This window comes from Galeopterus variegatus, unplaced genomic scaffold, assembly GCF_000696425.1.
Source record: "Galeopterus variegatus unplaced genomic scaffold, G_variegatus-3.0.2 Scaffold1565, whole genome shotgun sequence".
NCBI lineage: Eukaryota > Metazoa > Chordata > Mammalia > Dermoptera > Cynocephalidae > Galeopterus > Galeopterus variegatus.
Genome location: NW_007727676.1, coordinates 242,930 through 264,060, shown reverse-complemented (window position 1 = coordinate 264,060; position 21,131 = coordinate 242,930). Strand labels below are relative to the sequence as shown.

The 21,131-nt window shown below is 38.3% G+C and overlaps 1 protein-coding gene across 1 annotated transcript; it reads left to right on the top strand.

The window, feature by feature from the left end:
- The first annotated feature begins 2,707 nt into the window (after positions 1-2,707).
- On the top strand, positions 2,708-18,330 carry PABPC1 (poly(A) binding protein, cytoplasmic 1). The gene is made up of 15 exons (XM_008577696.1): positions 2,708-2,927; positions 6,077-6,270; positions 6,492-6,607; positions 8,377-8,516; positions 10,190-10,284; positions 10,611-10,748; positions 10,947-11,042; positions 13,958-14,230; positions 14,430-14,520; positions 15,053-15,163; positions 15,252-15,406; positions 15,896-15,980; positions 16,528-16,658; positions 17,117-17,210; positions 17,877-18,330. Exons 1-14 carry the CDS (start codon positions 2,729-2,731, stop codon positions 17,207-17,209), a joined length of 1,917 nt encoding a protein of 638 aa, XP_008575918.1. The 5' UTR covers positions 2,708-2,728; the 3' UTR covers position 17,210; positions 17,877-18,330.
- Positions 18,331-21,131: the final 2,801 nt, after the last annotated feature.

The following is a 21,131-nucleotide window of genomic DNA, read 5'->3' as shown; positions in this document are numbered from 1 at the left end:
CCCCCCCCCCCCACTTTTGTTATTTACAATGTTTTAGTGAGTTCCACCAGAAAATGTACCTTCACCTTCCTCTACCAGAAATTTTTCAAAAAAGCCCTGCATAGATAATCTTAGTGATTATGTTTGGGTTTTGGTAGTTTCAACTATTGGTGTAATCTAATTTCCCAGTTATAGGAGTTGATCTCCCTTTATCTTTTTGTATTGAGTACACCCCTCCTACCATGCCTGTTTGTTTTTCCATACTGCCTCTGTTCAGTAATTTAATGAAAACACTAAAATGAAGCCATGTTTTCTTTTAAACTATAATAATGAAATTTCCAACCTCTTACTTTTACAAAAACAAATTTAGAACCTAATAGAAAATTGTCACAGCCTGATGAAATGCTAGGATTGGATGTTTATTGCACTGATTTTAATGCTTACATGTATATGATTAGCAGAGAGCTCATTATAAGCCTCTTGAGGGCAGGAATTTTTGTCTGTCATCTATCCTCTCCACTTGGTAGGCATTCGAAGAATATATTAATGGATTGATTTTAATCAGAGTTCTAATAGATTGAATTGCGATTTATCATTTAGTAATAGATGTGTCTTTCTAACGCTCAGCCCTAAGTTCTGCTCTTTTTCATAATAAAGCACACAGGCAACATTTTTCAAAATTATTATCCTCTTACTTCATGAGAGGGACAAAGTAGCACTTGTGTGGGATTCTTCTGGCTTAAATTCTAATGAAATGAGAACAGATATAAAGTACCTACTACACACCTGGCAATAGAGTTGGCATGCATTAAAGTTTACTGAATTAAAGAATGAATTAGGCAATCATTTAACTTGAGACTGTTCCCTTACCAGTAAAATAAAATTATTACTACTTTCGCCACCTCCCACACGATTGCTGTCAGGAACAAACGACAGGCTGCTTATGCAAGTGCCTTAAAAACTATAAAAGCACATTACTACTTTAAAGTGGAATTTGTATGTTGACTTAATGTCATTCCTACAGCTGGTATTTTTTATGGCTATCAATTCATTAAATTCAGCATTCCTATTAAAGCCCACAGTAACGTACAAATTGTTTAAAGCATTTATACTTGTGTTGTTTTAGACTATTTCTAATTTTATCTGATTGCAGGGCTGTGGTGCCATATGAGTGACTGTGATCATCTCATACTTTAATGAAAAACATTCCTTTTTCTCAAGTCCTGTTTTCTACCGCAAAGAAATATCTAGCAGAAATAGCACGAATCAATGATTTCAACCTAGCACCTTTTAAGGTAGTAAGTGATCAAAGACCCCCAACACAGCTTTACCAAATTAATGCCACTGTGACCCACGACAGCGTCCAGTGGAGAGGCGGAGGGAAAGCTGGGCTCGGAAACCAGAGGACAAGCCACCCACAGCCCCCTCCCCTCCCCCCTCCCTTGGAAGTTCTGTGGGGCGCCGATGGGAGCCAGGCGCCCAGGACGGTTGGGGGTCTCCGAGCGGAAGGCCAGGACCGGCAGCCAGTTGGGGTCAGCGAGCGCCGAGGCCGTTGGAGACTCCAGCTCCCGGCAGGCACCGCTCCTGCGGATGACGGGCTTGGCGGCGCTGCGCGCCGGTACTCGTAGTGCGGTCCGGGTAGGAGAAAGGGGGAGCCACCCTTGGCTCCTTCCGTGCACGTTTCGGAACTGTGCCCGGAGGGAACCACGCCGGCTCAGTACTGCCCGGCGTCCCTCGGAGCCGGGGCGAGCGGAGAGGGGCCGGCCGCGGCAGGGAGAGACGCCTTCCGGCCGCGCACGTGGGGAGTGGTTAGAGCCGAGGAACCCGGAAGCCCTGCACACCGCCCACCGCTGCGGTGACGGGTTAACGCTCCTCTGGGTGGGGATGGGGGCGGGGCGTGTGGGGGGAGGGGGCCGTCCCAGCCCACACCTCTGAGGACGGCCCAAGAGCCGGCCTCCCCTTCCCCGCGGGCCCTATGCAGCGAGGACCTGCCCCCCGGCTGGGGCGCGTGCGTGGGAGCCCCGCCCCCGACCAGACCCGCCCCCCACACCCGCAGCAGCCGCCGCCGCCACCTCTCCCTTCCTCTCTGCTCTTTCCTCCTCCTGTTTTCTCCTCCTCCTTCCTCCCCTCGCCTCCTTTTCTCCTCCCCCTCCGGCGCTGACGCTCGCGTAGGGCCCCGGCGTCAGACGCGCGGGGGCGTGGCGAGTGCGGCGCGGGGTATAAGTAGAGGGTGCAGGAGGCGGTGCTTCCCCTTCTCCCCGGCGGTTAGTGCTGAGAGTGCGGAGTGTGTGCTCCGGGCTCGGAACACACATTTATTATTAAAAAAATCCAAAAAAAATCTAAAAAAATCTTTTAAAAAACCCAAAAAAATTTTACAAAAAATCCGCGTCTCCCCCGCCGGAGACTTTTATTTTTTTTTTTCCTCTTTTATAAAATAACCCGGTGAAGCAGCCGAGACCGACCCGCCCGCCCGCGGCCCCGCAGCAGCTCCAAGAAGGAACCAAGAGACCGAGGCCTTCCCGCTGCCCGGACCCGACACCGCCACCCTCGCTCCCAGCCGGCAGCCGGCAACCAGCGGCAGCGATCGACCCCGTCTTGCGGCCGTTGAGTAGTTTTCGATTCCGGTTGATTTTTGTCCCTCTGCGCTTGCCCCCGCTCCCCTCCCCCCGACTCCGGCCCCCGGCCCCAGCACTCGCTCTCCTCTCACGGAAAGGTCGCGGCCTGTGGCCCTGCGGGCAGCCGTGCCGAGATGAACCCCAGCGCCCCCAGCTACCCCATGGCCTCGCTCTACGTGGGGGACCTACACCCCGACGTGACCGAGGCGATGCTCCACGAGAAGTTCAGCCAGGCCGGGCCCATCGTCTCCATCCGGGTCTGCAGGGACATGATCACCCGGCGCTCCCTGGGCTACGCGTATGTGAACTTCCAGCGGCCAACGGACGCCGATTGTGCTTTGCGCACCATGAACTTTGATGTCATAAAGGGCAAGCCAGTTCGCATCATGTGGTCTCAGCGCGATCCATCACTTCACAAAAGTGGAGTGGTTTGTGATGAAAATGGTTCCAAAGGCTATGGATTTGTTAGCAACTCTAATCGGGGAGACGCTCGGGCGCTGGGACCCTCAGCCGGGTCCCCCGGAGCCACGTTCTCCGTGCCCGCGCAGCCGGCAGCCGCACGCCTCTCGCACGCCCTGCCACTTCCTCCTTTGCGACCATTTTCTCGGCCTCAGACGCTCTCAAACTTTAGGGTGATGACGCGCCGGGAGGGTGGGTGAGATTCGGTTCTTCCACGGCGCTCCCGCCGGGAGCTGCGGGATTCTGGGGCGTCGAGCGCCGAGCCGCCTTCCTGGGTAATAGGTGGAGGCGCTCCCACCACCCGGGGCTCTTGCCGGCGCCCCACTTTGGGGAGGAAGTGCAATTCGGTGCTCGAAAAATACCACGTGTTGAACCCTGTAACCTCGCGGGCCCGAGGCCTGTTCCTGCTGCTGGCCCAAGCGCCTGGGGGAGCCACAAGGCCCTTAGAATAAAGTTAATATGGTGATGAGTGGTGGTGGTCCTCAGGCTTGTGATTCCACTCTTAATAACTCAGCAGTGACTAATGGATTTAGAGATGCAAATTACCAGTGAGATGTGCATTTGAGGTTTTCCTCTAGGTCAAACTTTTACCCTCCATTAACAGCAGTGTGGGAGAAGGGGATGTAGAAGACCCATTTATGTGAAAGCCAGTTTTCTCAGGAAACTAAAGTGATTTTAATCAAATTAGACCTTCTTAGTCTCATGGTACTGGAAGTTTGTTCAGCATATTGTTTTTTCGTTTTTGAAATATCTCCTATGGTTTTGAACGGTTTTTCTTTAAAATATATTCACCAATTTGGGCTGTAAAATGTTACTTGTTAGTGTAGCCTAGCCTGGCCCATTGTACTTATTTGTAGCATTCAAATAGTCAAGTTTCCCGTTTCTTTTAAAAGTGGTCCAGAATGTCCATAAATCTTGGGGAATGATTGAGTACAAAATAACCGAGATTAAATTGAGCTTGAAATCTACGGGGGGGGGGCGGGGGGGTTGTAGCTAACCTTGTATTTTACTCTGAAGTTAACAGTTCACAAAAACAGAATTTGGCAAGCACATAAGATGTATGACCTGATGAGTTATCAGGATTTTTCTTTGTATCTGCATCACCCGACTTCCAGAAATCAGCTTCACTTCATTATGCGGACCAATTTTGCTTTTTTTTTAAATGGGCCGCTTATAAGGAATTCAGTGTTTGGTTTGTTTGTTTGTTTTTTTTAATTTTAATAGTAAAGGCCTTAAGTATGGAGTTTAAACTTACTTCATTAAGTTCATATAGTAGAACTTTGGTTAATAATCAGCTTTTCACTGGGTAAAGTTGATACTGAGATTTTGGGTAAGCAGAATACTGAATGATACAGAGCCAGAAGTTGTGAACCTGCACTGCAGGTTTTCTGCCCTTTTGAAACTCCAAATATCACTTCATAGCAGTTCTTCTCAGCTCTGGGCAAGATGTGTAGGAGTTGGTAGAGAAAACTTGAATGGATTCTGGAGACTGTAAAATGGTAACTTTGGAAGTATTATGCTTTATAAGCTTAATGTTTTTAACCAAAAATAATTTTTTTTTTAAATTTCTTGGGATTGAGAAGTTAAACTTCAGGTTGCCATGGTTACAGTGCACTATATATATTATCAGTCTGTACCAGTAGACCAGTACTGTAACTGTTCAAAAGAAGATAGCATTTTTCCATCTTCCGTTTAGTCTCCATATGTACAATATGCCATCTTAACAAATAGCTTTTTTAGAAGGATTCTTTTTATTTATTTATTTATTGCTACATTGATGGACTTGTGGAATAGCTTCTGAAAGTGGCCAGTATTCAATTTAATAGGAAGAGGTGACTCATTCAAAAGAAGCTCAAGCAAAGTCAGCTAAAAAAAAAAACTGAGGGAGCTGAGTAGGTGTGGTCAATTGATAATGAGCTGACAGCTGATTATCACTATATTCTAGAAACTGGAACTTTCATTTATAAAAAGAAGTGGCCGGAAAATTTGTCCTGTCAATAACTTTGCAGTTACATTGGCATGGAATTTGTGGAAATTGTTTCAGGACTTCATATGTACTATTTAACCCCTCTTTAGGGACTAGTCTTCTCACTTAAGGATATATTTTCCCATTTAGAGTCTCAGCTTTTTAAAAGTGTTTCTTTAATGGTACAGGTACAGATGATTTAATCCCCTCATAGACACTGATATTAATTAAAGGGTAGAATTTGAAATTTTCTAGTACTGTTGAGATCATCAGTTAAGTAAATCAGTGATCTAAGATAAAATTGATTTTGTGTGTTAAGAAAGCCTTAAAAGACAAATTGTGAATATTGCAGACCTGGTATTTCAAAAATTCTGTGATTATTATGCAACTAAGTATGCCCAACTTCACATTAGTTTTTTAAGGTTTGACTCCAATCTTACTCTAGCCTTTTATTATTTCTAACGGGGTAATAGGAAGTTGTGCCATGCATCACCAAAGTTCCCCAATAATTCAGGAACTTTTGTTTCTTTTAAGAAAAATGGACTAATTTTTGTATAATATTGGCAATGATGAGCAGTGAGATGACCGATTTTGGCAACTCTTTGGGAATAAGTTAAGATGCTTAAATCCAATAAACTACATTCAGCGTATAGATAATCTACAATTGTCTAATGTCTTTTATATTGCCCATTAAACAGATTGTATGTGAAGGAATATTGGTTTTAAGTTGACTAGGAAGAAAAAGGTGCTTTTTAAGTTAATGGCAATTAAAGGAAGAGATTGGTTCACAAACACATTAATTATTAGCAGTATGCCATCCTTTAATATATGGAAAATTTGGGGCTTCTCCTGATGTTTATCTTCTCTTTTTGCATTATACATTTAAGTTTAGACTAGTTTGTGGTACTTGAAAAGTCTAGACATCTTGAAGTTTAAAATGAAAGAGTTTAACTATGAGACCATGTACCCACCCACTCCCCAACCATTGTTTATATAAACTTAAATGGCCAGTAAAAGTTTTGTAGTAATATTCACTCCGAAAATTTCCTTCTGGCAGCGGAGCGTGCTTTGGACACCATGAATTTTGATGTTATAAAGGGCAAGCCAGTTCGCATCATGTGGTCTCAGCGCGATCCATCACTTCGCAAAAGTGGAGTAGGCAACATATTCATTAAAAATTTGGACAAATCCATTGATAATAAAGCACTGTATGATACATTTTCTGCTTTTGGTAACATCCTTTCATGTAAGGTAAGCAAAAATGTGACAGATAAACATGTTTACAGTGTTTAGCTACTTTTAGTTTAGCCCTTACGTTAGCAACTGTGCTGTTAATGGATATTTTTATATCCATTTTATGGGTATCCCAAACATACCCACGTTAGGTTGCTAATAGATTATCTCTGAACACTGGGAAAGTGTTAAATCATTAGCAGCAAGTAATAAAAAATGGGTATACATTTTTTCTCTAGGTGGTTTGCGATGAAAATGGTTCCAAAGGCTATGGATTTGTACATTTTGAGACACAGGAAGCAGCTGAAAGAGCTATTGAAAAAATGAATGGGATGCTTCTAAATGATCGCAAAGTGTGAGTATTTGGTTAATTGTTTTTTCCACATTCAATGTAACATGAAAATAACAGTGGATTTAATATAATTGGTCAACACTCAAGCCAAAAAGAAGAGGATAGGTAAACAGGGATATAAAGCTTTTTTAGAATAAGTGCTTTATTGAAAAGCCAGGAATTCAGACAAACTTAATATTCATAATTTCTGAAGCAGTAATTAAATTACCCCATTATACAGTTGAGGAAACCAAGGCTAAAATCATTTGCTTTTGCATACTGTTGTTACAGATGAGCTGGGCTATACACCCAGTGGTCAGAATTCAGAGCCCACTCTCTTTACATAGCCATACCGGTCTTGTTGCAATTTATTAAAGGGAGTATAAAATGAAGCAGAATTAAATTGGAAGTTGTCTCAAAATACACTTATTTTTAAAAGTTGCAAACTTTTTAAATTAATGGCACTGATTATCTATAAAGCTATTTGTAGTACAGTTTGTTAAAATACAGCTTTTATGATTTGTCAAAGAAATGACAAATCTTAAATTTTTGTCTGCAGTGCCAGTTGATTTCTCTTAATTGTTTGGGCAAACTCATTTATAAGGTCATATTGTAAATGATCTGTGAGTTCTTGTCATTGTGTAAAAATGGCAATAATGGCATGTAAGTTGAATTTGGCTTTTCTTATAAGGCAACTGCATCACTCTTCAAGGTGTGGGTCTCATAAATCACTGCTTCAAGTGGTGTGGTTTATGTCAATCCCATGATTGAGGAAAGACTTGTAATATGTATAGAGTGCATGCAAGTCTGTAAGAAAACTAGCAACTCCTCAGTAATGAATAATGTTTAGAAAGGCAAATTCTTAGAAGTAGCATATCTTTAAATGAGAAATATTTGGCATTATTAGTACTCACAAATAAAATGTTTGTTAGCAATGCTTTAGAGAATTAAAGAATGCCCGGCACTGGCCGGATCCAGATAAATACTAATTTATTGCTGTTTTTGGTGTGAAATGATATAACCCTCTTGGAAAATAGTTGGTTTGTATAAATAATCTTAAGGTCATTTCCATTCCTTTTGAACTATGATTTCTATAACTCTATCCTGAGAAAGAGCCATTCATAAAGTTGCAGCATTATTTACCAAAGCATAAAGTTGTGATGTCCACAGTGAAATATTATGCTCCCATTGAGAACATTTATGAAACTAATGGCATGGAGAATCCCCACCATATTGTGGGGGTGGATAAGGAAATAAAACCCTAGGTATTTCCATTAATTAATGTTCTTGAACAGATAGAACAAAAAGACATACTAAAAGTCACAATTTAGGTGGGATTAGGAGAGAGGGTTTTTTCCTTTTACTTTGCTGTATATTACAATATTCTATGACCCATGTGCTGATTATATATTAGGGAAAATTAAGATTGCGAAAGTCATTTTGTTGATAATGCTGCAGTTATACCAGGCTCTTGTGTGTGTTAGTACAGGATTGGGAAGTAAAAATTTCTATTTGAGGAGATGGTAAGTAAAGTGCAAGGACCACTTTGAAACAGCAATGATGAGAGCTTTTGTTTAGGTCTTTTCATGGTTTTCTGATTGTAGTTAAGAGTTCTTTATATATTTCATGTTTTCATATCTTCAGTTAAGACCCAATTTCTATTTTGTAGTGTGCTTTTTTAAAATTAGATTCTGAAAACTCTCAGTAACAATTACATAATCAATCATTAGGCTTAATTAATTTGAACTTTATAAAATAGAACCTAATGTTATAGTCCTTACATATTTTATTAGATTTGTTGGACGATTTAAGTCTCGTAAAGAACGAGAAGCTGAACTTGGAGCTAGGGCAAAAGAGTTCACCAATGTTTACATCAAGAATTTTGGAGAAGATATGGATGATGAGCGCCTTAAGGATCTCTTTGGCAAGTTTGGTAATGTGTCTGAATTAAATTTTTACATTCTTAAGTTTTGAGTAATTGTTCAACATTAATTGTGGCTCATATTTTATGCTAAAAAAGTAAATGAGGCGAAACTTAGAAATACTTAGAAATACTTGAAGTTATTTGAATTAAGCTACTGATCATCTATTAGTACTACAAAGTAGCATATAAAGAGAATTCTATAGTTTAGATTAAAGGTTGATAACATTGGATTAGTGTACTAAGGTGTGATTGAATAATTCCAAATGATTTTAAATGGCTTTGCTACATTAAGATGCTGGATTCGTGCACTTATAGATCCCATCTCATCAGAGGCGTGCATTTGACACAGCCAGCTTAACAGTGGAATGCAGTCTGTAGTTACAGGACAGCAAAACTGGCCAGTTTTAGGATATTTGGCCAGTCTCAGTAGCATCATTTTTGAGCAGTTTAAACCAATGACTTTCGAAGATGAAGCCAAAGATCCGGATTTTCCAGTGATATCTCCTTGGGATGGCCTTCTGAATCCATGGGATCTTAAAATACTTTTTTCTTGCATTTCAAGGTAACTTCATTAAACTAGAAATGAATGAAGTATAAACCAGCCTTACTTTAGGTTGTGGTGCCACATCAGAAAATGAACTTTTAAGTGTACGTTTGCAGAGGATCTTCTTGACCCCACCCTTTGCTTTTATTTATTTTTTGAGTAAATAAAGAATTAGGAAATCTAATACTTTCTTAATGCCAAGCTAGCATGCCATGTTGAACCCTCCGCTCCTTGTAGCAAAATATTTTAACACTTTGTGCAGAGAAGTCATGTTATAATAGAAAATAAGTGACATTGTATTTCACAGCTCACCCCAAATTCTCTTTAGCAGCTGTCTTTTATATATTTCACCTATCTTGTTTCTTAATCCTTTTTTAATTAGAAGCTATTTCTAAAGTTGGATGTTGTCAGCCACTTGTCCCAAATGAATAATGCTTTGTGAGTTGACCACCAGTATGTAAATATGTCAGATATTTTGTTGGCTTTGTTTTGCATAGCAGAGATTTGAAGTAAGGCTTTAGGACAGAGGCACATTCAAAAGAAGCAGTCTACCTGTGCCCGTACACCTTCCAAATTCTCTGTAATCAAATGCGGTTTTCAACCTTTGTTCTACCCCATTTGCCTGAGATAATATTCACCTCAGTTAAGTGTTTCTTCCACTTGAGTTTGGAAGGAAATGCGTCTTCAGAAACATGACTCCTCCTAGAGGTGATTCAGCTTTGTCTTAGCAAGGGGTCCAACTATGTATTCCCTGTTGAAAACCAGGTGGGCCACAGCTTTAGAAGTTCTTATTTCTTAATTCTCATATCAAGAAAATCAAATCAGTAGCTAAAAAATGCAACTTTTGTATTAAAGCTAAGAATAAATTCCTCTTTTATAGCCGTGTAAAGCATATTTTCTTCAATGGAAAAAAAATCTTTTAGGGAATAGAAAGTATTTACTCTCTTATTTCTTAGTAGAAATAAAGGGTCTTTGAAGAGAATAGTTCATGCTTGGGGGAAGGGAGGCTTGGAGAAGGAATCAGTGTCTGTATGTAGTCTTAGAATTTTTTTAATACCATTTTTGTTTTCATGGCTTTGTTTTTGTATGTTGAAATTTGAAATGTATAAACTAAATGTATGGAATATTTTTTTTCTAGGACCTGCCTTAAGTGTGAAAGTAATGACTGATGAAAGTGGAAAATCCAAAGGATTTGGATTTGTAAGCTTTGAAAGGCATGAAGATGCACAGAAAGTAAGACTTAAATATGCTAGTTAAGTGCAGTGTGGTCTTTCTGTATTCTACAGTAAGAAGGGAGGATATAAAGTTGAGTTGGTCTTGGGTTGAAATCTGTATGCATACGAATGGCTATTTTACATGTTCTCATATTTTCAATTATTTGCATTTTATGCATTAATTTTGAAGAACGTAAATTGGGAACCTCTGTTGTCCCAAAACCTTGAGATTTTGGAATAGGTTCATCTTTAGCTTTTGTGATTTAACAGATTTTCCTTATTGTTAAAGAAATGAACTTCTGCATTACAAGTTATTAACTTAATATTTTTTGTGATTTCTTTAAGGCTGTGGATGAAATGAATGGAAAGGAGCTCAATGGAAAACAAATTTACGTTGGTCGAGCTCAGAAAAAAGTGGAACGGCAGACGGAACTTAAGCGCAAATTTGAACAGATGAAGCAAGATAGGATCACCAGATACCAGGTTCATTTTAAATTGAACAAGCAAAGTAAAACAGGGATGAGGAAATCTAGCTTACATTCATTTCAGTTACTGCTAGGTAACTGGAGGGTTTGAGAGGGGGAAAAGGAGAAGAAACGTGGGATAAAATAACAGGAAGTGTACTTAGGTACCACTATGGTTTTCTTTTGCTTTCTCTACAGTTTTCTTTTCTTTTTTTAGGGTGTTAATCTTTATGTGAAAAATCTTGATGATGGTATTGATGATGAACGTCTCCGGAAAGAGTTTTCTCCATTTGGTACAATCACTAGTGCAAAGGTAAAAGTATATGATGTATTTTTCAATAATTTTTCTAGATATCAAGTTTTTGCTTCATTACTTCTAAAACTTACATTCACGTTTAAAGTGTGTGTTGTAGTCTAACGGTTTACTTTTGCAGATGGCGAGTTTTGAACTCTTTCCTAAGGAATGCTGCATTTGATGACCATAGTTAGTAATTATTTTACTAAAGGATGCAGTTTATTAGGGAACTGTTGATTCTGGGTAATCAAAACCAACCTTACCCCCTACCCCCAGCAATCAGAGATTAAGAAACAATAGGGGCTGGCCAGTTGGCTTAGTTGGTTAGAGCACAGTGTTATAACACCAAGGTCAAGGGTTCGGATCCTCATACCGGCCAGCCACCAAAAAAGAAAAAGGAAGGAAGAAACATAACAGTAGGATTCTAGTTCATATTCTAAAATTTAGATTTAAGAACCTCTGCTCTAGATGTTTTTGTCTAGTGTCAATGATCCAAGAATCCTTCTGCATGTAAAGTTTTGTGCATGTGTAATTTTGTTTGGATTGGGGAGAGTGCACAGGAAAAATATTAGCTCAGATCCGGAATGACATCATGGCTGGTCTTTCCTGGCACTCCCATTGACCAGGGGAGCTTCTGTGATAGCGAGGGAATGCTAGGGGCAAAATAGATGAATGCAGATAAAAATGTAAGTGCTATGGTTGCCTTGTGTCTCAGCCTGTGCTTTTCTTTTTTGGTGGCTAGCCGGTACAGGGATCTGAACCCTTGACCTTGGTGTTAGCAACACTGTACTCTAACCGAGCTAACTGGCCAGCCCTGGCCTGTGCTTTTCCAAGAGTACTTGGCATATGATAGGATTTATTTCTGAGTGTTTTTATCCTTAGTATGTTCCCTGAATGTTGTTTAAATTGAATATTGTCCATCAGCTTATTTTGAGTGTGTGTTTTTCAAAGGAGAATCTTTATTAAATCCTTTTTTAAAAGTCCTGTGTGGATTATAATACCACTCATTGCATGGACGTGAAAAGGTTGGCAAGAATTTATTCTGAAGGAGGAAGGCATTATGTTACTTTAATAATGCTTGCTGAAAAAATAAATTTATCAAACCGCAGACAGGAGGAGAGAAAATGGAACGTGACCCCTCTATTCCCCATCTTCACTGCAGAAGGAGCTGTTGCAGTTTGGTTATCCTTCCTGGATAATTTACCATACTATTTGAACACTCTACATGTATAAACAGATTTTAGAAAATAGATCATAATACACATACTTTGTGATTTGCCTTTTTACTTAATAGTAGATCGAGATATATATTTATTTCAGGTATTTTCTCATTTTTTTTGCTAAGGGCCAAATATTCATGGTATAGATGTACCATAAGTTATTGTACTCTACCTGTATTGATAAACTTTTGGGTTGCTTTACATGTTTCCACTGTTAGAACCACTGTTCTAATAAACGTTCTTAACATTTAAATTTCTAAAATTGGAATTGCTGGTTAGTGGTAATGTTTTTTTTTGTTGTTTGTTTGTTTTGTTTTTAAAAGATGACTGGTAAGGGGATCTTAACCCTTGACTTGGTGTTGTCAGCACCACGCTCAGCCAGTGAGCGAACCGGCCATCCCTATATGGGATCCGAACCCGGGGCCTTGGTGTTATCAGCACCACACTCTCCCGAGTGAGTCACGGGCCGGCCCGGTAATGTTTGTTTAAAGTTAAGACAATCAAATGGTTCAAAAAGACTGAACAAATGTCCACTGGTCTTAAAAGGTTTGTCAGTTTAGTAGAAAATGCTATCTCATCTTTTCAACGGTATTCTTTTTTTGACTTAATGAAGTGCTTTCATGTATTTACTAGTTTTACCTCTTTGCATTTTTGTTTTGATTTTTGCTTTTTGGGGGGTGGCTGGCCCATGTTGGGATCCATGCCCTTGACCTTATCAGCATCACACTCTAACCAAGTGAGTTAGCCAGCCAGCTCCCACCTCTTTGCATTTTATGTCAGTCCTTTGTTGCAAATATTTTCTTCCAGTGATTCACTTATGACTTGGGGTTTTGTGTCATCTTAGAAAGATTTTTTGTATATTTTTTGCATTTTATGTTCAGATCCAGAATCTACCTGGCAATTTTGGTTTTTTTTAATATGTGAGTCAGAGAACTAACTTAATTTTTTTCAGTTGTCCCAGTGTGCCATGTATTGAGTATTCCAAAGTCCATCCTTTCCCAATTATTTTAAAATTCTCATAGTGAATGTTTGAATGTTCTTGGATTTTGTTTTATAGCTATTTTGTTTCTTTCTGTGCTACCAGCATACTGTTTAGTTTAGTTTTATAGCATGCTTATGTATATTGCAGTGCTAGTGAGGGGTTCTTTGCATCTCTTCATTGCTTATTTAAGGGATCTTTGAAGTCATTTTAGAAGCTTCCTCTTGAGTGTTGTTTATAGTAATATTTATGGCCCCTCTGCTCTCGAATGTGAAACTTTTATTTTAAAATGTGGATATTGTAAGATTCAACTACTTTTTTCTCAGAAGTAATAAAGCATCTTGTCAGCTTGAATTGCTAAAATAATCAGAATTTAACTGGGGATGTTTCTTATGGTGCCAAGAGTCAGTTTCGTAGGCCTGGAATGTATTTAGGTATTTAAATTTTAATATTGAAAATCTGTTACCAAATTAAATATCTAAAAATCTTGAAAAGTTGCTGTTGTATCTCCACCCCTTTACTTCTTTCTGCTCTCTTGCTTGGCTAGGAAAATGCATGTGTGTAGCTTGCCCTTACTTAATATTTTAGTATTAAGGCAAAACTGTAAACTCAAGGGGGGAATACAAGACGATTGCACCATTAACAGGGATTGGTTATTTGATTCAATGACTATAATTGACTCATTCCTCGTTCTACCATTGCATTAACTTTATTTTATTTTTTTCTTTTAATAGGTTATGATGGAGGGTGGTCGCAGCAAAGGGTTTGGTTTTGTATGTTTCTCCTCCCCAGAAGAAGCCACTAAAGCAGTTACAGAAATGAACGGTAGAATTGTGGCCACCAAGCCATTGTATGTAGCTTTAGCTCAGCGCAAAGAAGAGCGCCAGGCTCACCTCACTAACCAGTATATGCAGAGAATGGCAAGTGTACGAGCTGTGCCCAACCCTGTGATCAACCCCTACCAGCCAGCACCTCCTTCAGGTTACTTCATGGCAGCTATCCCACAGGTGGGTTTTAGAAGGGAACAAGAACTTCATGAAGGTTTGCATATTCGGTCATTTCTAGTTTTGTGCCCCCCTAAAATAATAAAGCCTTAAGATGAAAACATTGAGAGATGTGAATGTTTTAAGAGCATATAACTTAGTTGAGTTTGCTTTTTTTTTATTCAGCTGATAAACTTATTTGCTGTTTGCTTCCTTTCTACAGACTCAGAACCGTGCTGCATACTATCCTCCTAGCCAAATTGCTCAACTAAGACCAAGTCCTCGCTGGACTGCTCAGGGTGCCAGACCTCATCGTAAGCCTTTTATTTTCTTTTAATTACAATTGGGAATTGGATTAAAAATATAAATTAGGCAAATTACCAGTTCTAATCAATGATACGTTAACTTGTTTTTCATAATTTTATGATTATGGGTGGTCATTTTGGGGATTCTAGCTTTGTATTTTTTTAAATTAAGATTCTTTGCCATTACTGTCTTAGTGAGATAATGTTGACAGTGGTTTTTCTTTTTTGGGAATGGATCCAACTCTTAATTTCATATTTGGTTAAGCAGTAGTTTTAAAAGATCTTGTTTCATCTAGTTGTATTTGAAATTGTTTCATGTTTCCAATTTTAATAATAAGTACTGTCTTTTATGAATTAGTGTGTTTTTATTTATTTATGCTTTGATCTGATAAGTTTGAAATGGCAGGTGTGACATTCAGCTTTAAAAATTTTTTATTTGGTTACTTCTAGCCTTTTGTGCAAACCTCAGCTCTTAAAAATCACGAACACTTTCAGTCAGTAAGTTTTCCCGCTTAATCTTTGTTCATATTTTTAAATGTAGCATTCCAAAATATGCCCGGTGCTATCCGCCCAGCCGCTCCTAGACCACCATTTAGTACTATGAGACCAGCTTCTTCACAGGTTCCACGAGTCATGTCGACACAGCGTGTTGGTGAGTCTTACAACCCTTCCTGTGTAAAAATTGATCTCCGGTTTGAAATAGCAAGATAAGAATATAAGAATATGTTTTTATTTTTTAGCTAACACATCAACACAGACAATGGGTCCACGTCCTGCAGCTGCTGCTGCTGCAGCTACTCCTGCTGTCCGCACCGTTCCACAGTACAAATATGCTGCGGGAGTTCGCAATCCTCAACAACATCTTAATGCACAGCCACAAGTTACCATGCAACAGGTATGGGTTTAGTGACATCTTTATAAAAATAACAGTCCTTGGTTGAAATCAAAGATGGGAAGACAACTGCATTATATTTGAGAGCTTAAGCTATCTGGAACATCTTGCTAATTGATGATAGTATGTAAAAATGTCTAAGTCACCATCCTGAATTACTTGTGTGGTTTGAGTTTTGTTCAGCATAGTAGTAAGAAAGAAATAATGAAGGAAAATTTAGTTTGACTGTGAGGTTAGCCTTACCTTTTTTCTGACCCTGGGACCAAAACTAATCATCATAAAAATATTCTAAAAAATACTCTGAGTATAAAAGAAAATGAAATTAAATGAGATGTGGTTATACATAGTTGAGCATATAAGTGTTAATAGCTACCTTAGGCTATATTTCTAATCCTACTCATGTTTAGATGGCAGTCTGTATCCCTTCAGTGATTGTCTTATTTGTATTTGCCATTAGTTCTGTACTCAGGAAGTTTTCTGTTTTGTGTCTAGCCTGCTGTTCATGTACAAGGTCAGGAACCTTTGACTGCTTCCATGTTGGCATCTGCCCCTCCTCAAGAGCAAAAGCAAATGTTGGGTAAGTACTCTTGTCTTACCTTTTCAGTTATAAAGAGACTAGAAAATACATAACGAAGATCATTTAGACATCCTTTTTGCACCTAAAAATGACAGCTACTGCAGTGGAATTGATCAGAATTGGCATGAATGATTATGATGGCACAATTGGTCTGCCAAACTAAGACTGGAAAGCTAATAAGAAAACGTGTTGTTGGTAATGGATAGTAGGGTGTAAGTAGTAGGACATTACTTACCATGGACTCTACTCCATTTTTGGAAGAAGGAATTTGAACCAAATGAGAAGACAGCTTTTGACTTGGCGTGAGCACAAATTTAACAACCTCTCAGTAACTTTGCTTAATTGGCAAACTATACTGCCACAGATTAGTTGCCTTGTGACAGATCTTTTCTCTGTTCTTCCCGTGAAAGACGTAATAAAATGGTGGATTATGGGTTAGCATCTATATACTATACACAAAAGTAAGGTTCTTAAACTCCGGTTTAATATGGTAAGTGCCATTAAAAGTTTTTGATTGAAGGAGTTTTTGAATGTTTGTTGTTTCTAGGTGAACGGCTCTTTCCTCTTATTCAAGCCATGCACCCTACTCTTGCTGGTAAAATCACTGGCATGTTGTTGGAAATTGATAATTCAGAACTTCTTCATATGCTTGAGTCTCCAGAATCTCTCCGTTCTAAGGTAATTTAAATTTATCATTTATGTAGTTGCCTCTTACACTGTGTATTCCAGGACTTATTATAGGAACTTAATTCCACAGAACATTTACATAGTGCTTTATACAAGCCATGCATAGTGCAAAGAGTTTTATAAAAATTGTAAATCTTTATAGTAATTTAAGGTGTTATTATTCGCATTTTATACGTAGGGAAGCTGAAGCATAAAGAGAGGTTGACTGATTTGTCTAATGCTCACATGAGTAGTAAGTGGCAAAACCTGTATTCAGATCCAGTCAGATTCACTTCAGCATCTATGCTCTTAACTGCTGCTGCTTTCTCTATTTGAGAAAGATAAAAATATTTACTGATATTTGTCAACTTTTTTTTTTAATAGGGAAAGAGTAAGAAGTGCGAGGGAGTTTTTAACAATTTGAAACTCTCTTTTCTGAGCTGATTTGTTGTTTTCATTTTTTTGTTTAGGTTGATGAAGCTGTAGCTGTACTACAAGCCCACCAAGCTAAAGAGGCTGCCCAGAAAGCAGTTAACAGTGCCACTGGTGTTCCAACTGTTTAAAGTGAGTTTTCCCCCTTGTAGTTTATTATTTTAAGGCGGTTTTAACAGTTTGTTAAGCATATTTTGAAATATACATAACATGTTCACTTTGCAGTTAATTTAAATGTATTAATTTTTCAAAGGGAAATAGAAATTAGAGGAATTAAAGGAAATTTTACCCATTATCGTGGTATTGACTGGTGCTTTTTAAATCACAGCATTTTCAAACAGATTTTGTATAGTAATTTGTATTAAATGGCCTGTGACAGGGGTTGGCTTTCTTAACTGTGTCTTTGCTTATTGGGTGGTGGCTACAAGAGTTGCCCGTTGCCCTTGGGCCTCTACTGTTGCCTTTCCTTACTCCCAAGAAACAGGATAATGTAGCCACACAGCTGTGTGTGTCTACGATCAAGACCAGGCATTGGCAAACCTTTTCTGTAAAGGACCAGGTAGGAAATATTTTGGGTTTTATGGAACATGTTGTCTCTGTTGGAATTATTCTCCTGTGGTGTTACAGCGTAAGAGTAGCCATGGACAGTATGTAAACAAATGGGTATGGCTGTGTTCCAATAAAACTTTATTTACAGAAACAGGTAGCAGACTGAATTTGGCCAAGGGCTTTAATTTGCTACTGGCAAGTGCCAGTATTGGTCATCTTAATTTTTTTTTCCTTTTTTTACATTTACAGATTGATCAGGGACCACGAAAAGAAACTTGTGCTTCACCGAAGAAAAATATCTAAACATTGAAAAACTTAAATATTATGGAAAAAAAACATTGCAAAATATAAAATAAATTAAAAAAAAAAAAGGAAAGGAAACTTTGAACCTTATGTACCGAGCAAATGCCAGGTCTAGCAAACATAATGCTAGTCCTAGATTACTTATTGATTTAAAAACAACAAAAAACACACAAAAAAATAGTAAAATATAAAAACAAATTAATGTTTTATAGACCCTAAGAAAAAGAATTTTCAGCAAAGTACAAAAATTTAAAGCATTCCTTTCTTTAATTTTGTAATTCTTTACTGTGGAATAGCTCAGAATGTCAGTTCTGTTTGAGGTAACAGGATTGATAACTGAGCAAGGAAACATAATTTGGATTATAAAATTCTTGCTTTAATAAAAATTCCTTAAACAGTGCATGGTTGTGTTTTTTTATTTTAATTCTTTTTGCAGTTGGCACATGTAACTAGATATATCTCAGTGGTGCAGAGGTGGAAGCTGACATTAGAATCTCTTCCATGAAAAATGTATATTAAATTCAAGGGGATGTGTCTTAGTTAACTTGTGAAAAAAGAAGAAAATTCCTCTGTGTTTTATGAATTTAGATTTCCATATGAATTTTCGAACCAATCCATATTTGTTAAATGATCTTAGCATTTCACATATAGAACTGATAACCATCAATTTGAAATTACACCAATTTGTGACTACTGAGGTTTCTTGAAATTTTAGTACAAAATGGTTTTAAATTTTGAGGTTTTAAAGGAGCAGACCTTAGTTTGAGACATTTTAGAAGTTGTATCTGTAAAGTTCCCACATCAATTCTAAAATCTAGTGTTGCAGATAGGGGTTGCACACGGTAGCTTTTTTTATGTTGGGTGGTTAGAATTCAGTATTGTGGGATATGAAGATAAATCATCCATCAGTTCTTGAAATGTCTTCATTTTCTTAAAAGTAGCAAACTCGGGACTGTTGGGCAAGAGCCAACAAATCTGGAAAATAGGCCTTTGTGATTTTGCAGGAATTGCTTTGGGAAAAATTAAGAGTTGATCCTCATTATTTGTGGATTTTGTATTTGCAAATTCACCTACTTACTAAAATTTACTTGTAACCCCAAAAGCACTGCTCATGCTGCTTTCAGTATTTGTGGACATACACAGAGCAGTAAAAAAATTTGAGTCACCTAGCATAGATGAGATTCTGCCTTGTTTCAGCTATCATACTATAAACAAGTGTTCCTTTCATGGTGTATTTAGTGCCGTGTTCTTCATATATTCTCTTGGTTTTGCTGTTTAAAGTGGCCCCCAAGCATAATACAGAAGTGCTGTCTGGTGTTCCTAAATTCAAAAAGGATGTGCCTTATGGAAAAAATTTTGAGTGTTAGGTAAGCTTTCTGCAGGCGTGAGTTACGGTGCTCTTAGCTCTGAGTTGGATGGTAACAGTATAATACTAAATAAGGTGTCTTAACAGAAACATGAGGTGTTGTGTTGATCAACTGAGGAAGATGTGACGGGCAATAGGAACCTAACCCTGTATTTCCCCTAGGGTCAACAATTCAGTATTTGTATGTGGTAACTTCTTAGAACAAAACTGCCATAGTTGTATCTAGTAAATAAATACCTAGTTCATCATCCACAATGGTTTATTTTAAACTACCTAGTTTTATAGCAGGATTTGAGGTAGGTAGCAGAATAAGACAATTGACATTTGTTGGACTGCCATATATCTTTCCTTACAAAGCATATGTATGGCTGCATCATTTGGAAATTTTTACATAAACTAAATTGTGACTTTTTTTGTGGGTACTGGATGTGTAATGGCTAATTAGAAACTCTTCTAGCCTAGAATATTTACTTTTCTTCCTTTTGACATGGGTACTAAGACTTGCATAGATAAAATAAGCTAAAGTAATGTGTTTACAGTATGCTATCTTTGGTTTATACTCCTTTCCCTCCAACCCAAACTAATGGATCACAAATGAGAGACATGGAAGAATACCTTGAAAATTTCTTGGTTCCAGATGATTTGCAGCAAGTATATGATTTTAAAAAGGATCTGGATACTTATTTTTAATGAGGACATTAGACCAGTTCTCATGGAAACCAAATAAAATCAGAAGTTTGGTTTAAGTTGAATGCAGAAGGGGTGGAGTTGATCAGTATACTGGCCAATACTGTCAAGCCATGATATTCTTGATGCACACCTGTCAGCTAGGAGACCATACCAGTCGGGGACATCCTAGAGTAAGTCAGTCAGGGCAGGCACACCTTTCTTTGGACAAGGCCAAGACAGTGATGAATTTTTTTTTTCCAGCTGGCTAGTACAAGAATTGAACCCTGGACCTTGGTGTTATCAGCAACATTCTCTAACCAACTGAGCTAACTGGCCAGCCTATGATGAATTCTTTATCTCCCTTTTTCTAGGCTTCAGATGGATTGTCCTGGAAATATAACCTATTTTCATTTCGACTATGTAATAGGTTAGATTTAAGGGTTCTTAGTTACCTTTTTCTATAATACACAAATCACTTTGGTACATCTCCAGTGCTGTGTCTTCTCAGCCACCTGGATTCAAGTCATGGTAACCTAATTTCACATTTAAGCAGTATCTTATTTATCCTTTTATTTGACCATTGCAATCATGGCAAATTTGGAAAATATTGTATTTTCTATCCAGGTAGAAAAACGTAATTTACTTACTGACTTTGTTACTGACAGTATTCCTAGAAAACTTGAAACAACATGGGATATTCATTAGCTTAAACTAATATTCTTTCTGTAGAGAAAAACTCTTCAAGTTGGAAGTCAAGAATATTTTTATTTTTTGGAAAGATCCCATAAAATACATAATTGTTGCTAAGTCTTATATGAACAGATGGATTTAGGGGGCGTTGTTTCTTTTACCACCCCTCTCAAAAAAATGTGTGGTACATAGAATATTTCTTGTGCTCATTTCAAATTGCCGAGTAGTAGGGGGCTGGCCAGTTAGCTCAATTAGAGTGCAGCCATCTAACACCAAGATCACAGGTTCGGATCCTCTTACCGGCCAGCCATCAAAAAAAATTGCCAAGTAGATGTGCTACCCTGACATTCAGAAGTACTTTATTAGCCCCTGAGAGTTATATTTCCATAACTATTTAAATTAGTAGAAAACATTTTGACTATTTTCTTAAGCATATAAAGTTTTAATGTGAAATGAATCAAATGCTAGATTGTATG

Bases quoted from the DNA above. Each gene is read 5' to 3' on its own strand.
- PABPC1 (XM_008577696.1), top strand. From the start codon at position 2,729: ATGAACCCCAGCGCCCCCAGCTACCCCATGGCCTCGCTCTACGTGGGG. The intron at 10,749-10,946 runs GTTCATTTTAAA...TTCTTTTTTTAG, and splicing joins ATAGGATCACCAGATACCAG to GGTGTTAATCTTTATGTGAA. The intron at 11,043-13,957 runs GTAAAAGTATAT...TTCTTTTAATAG, and splicing joins GTACAATCACTAGTGCAAAG to GTTATGATGGAGGGTGGTCG.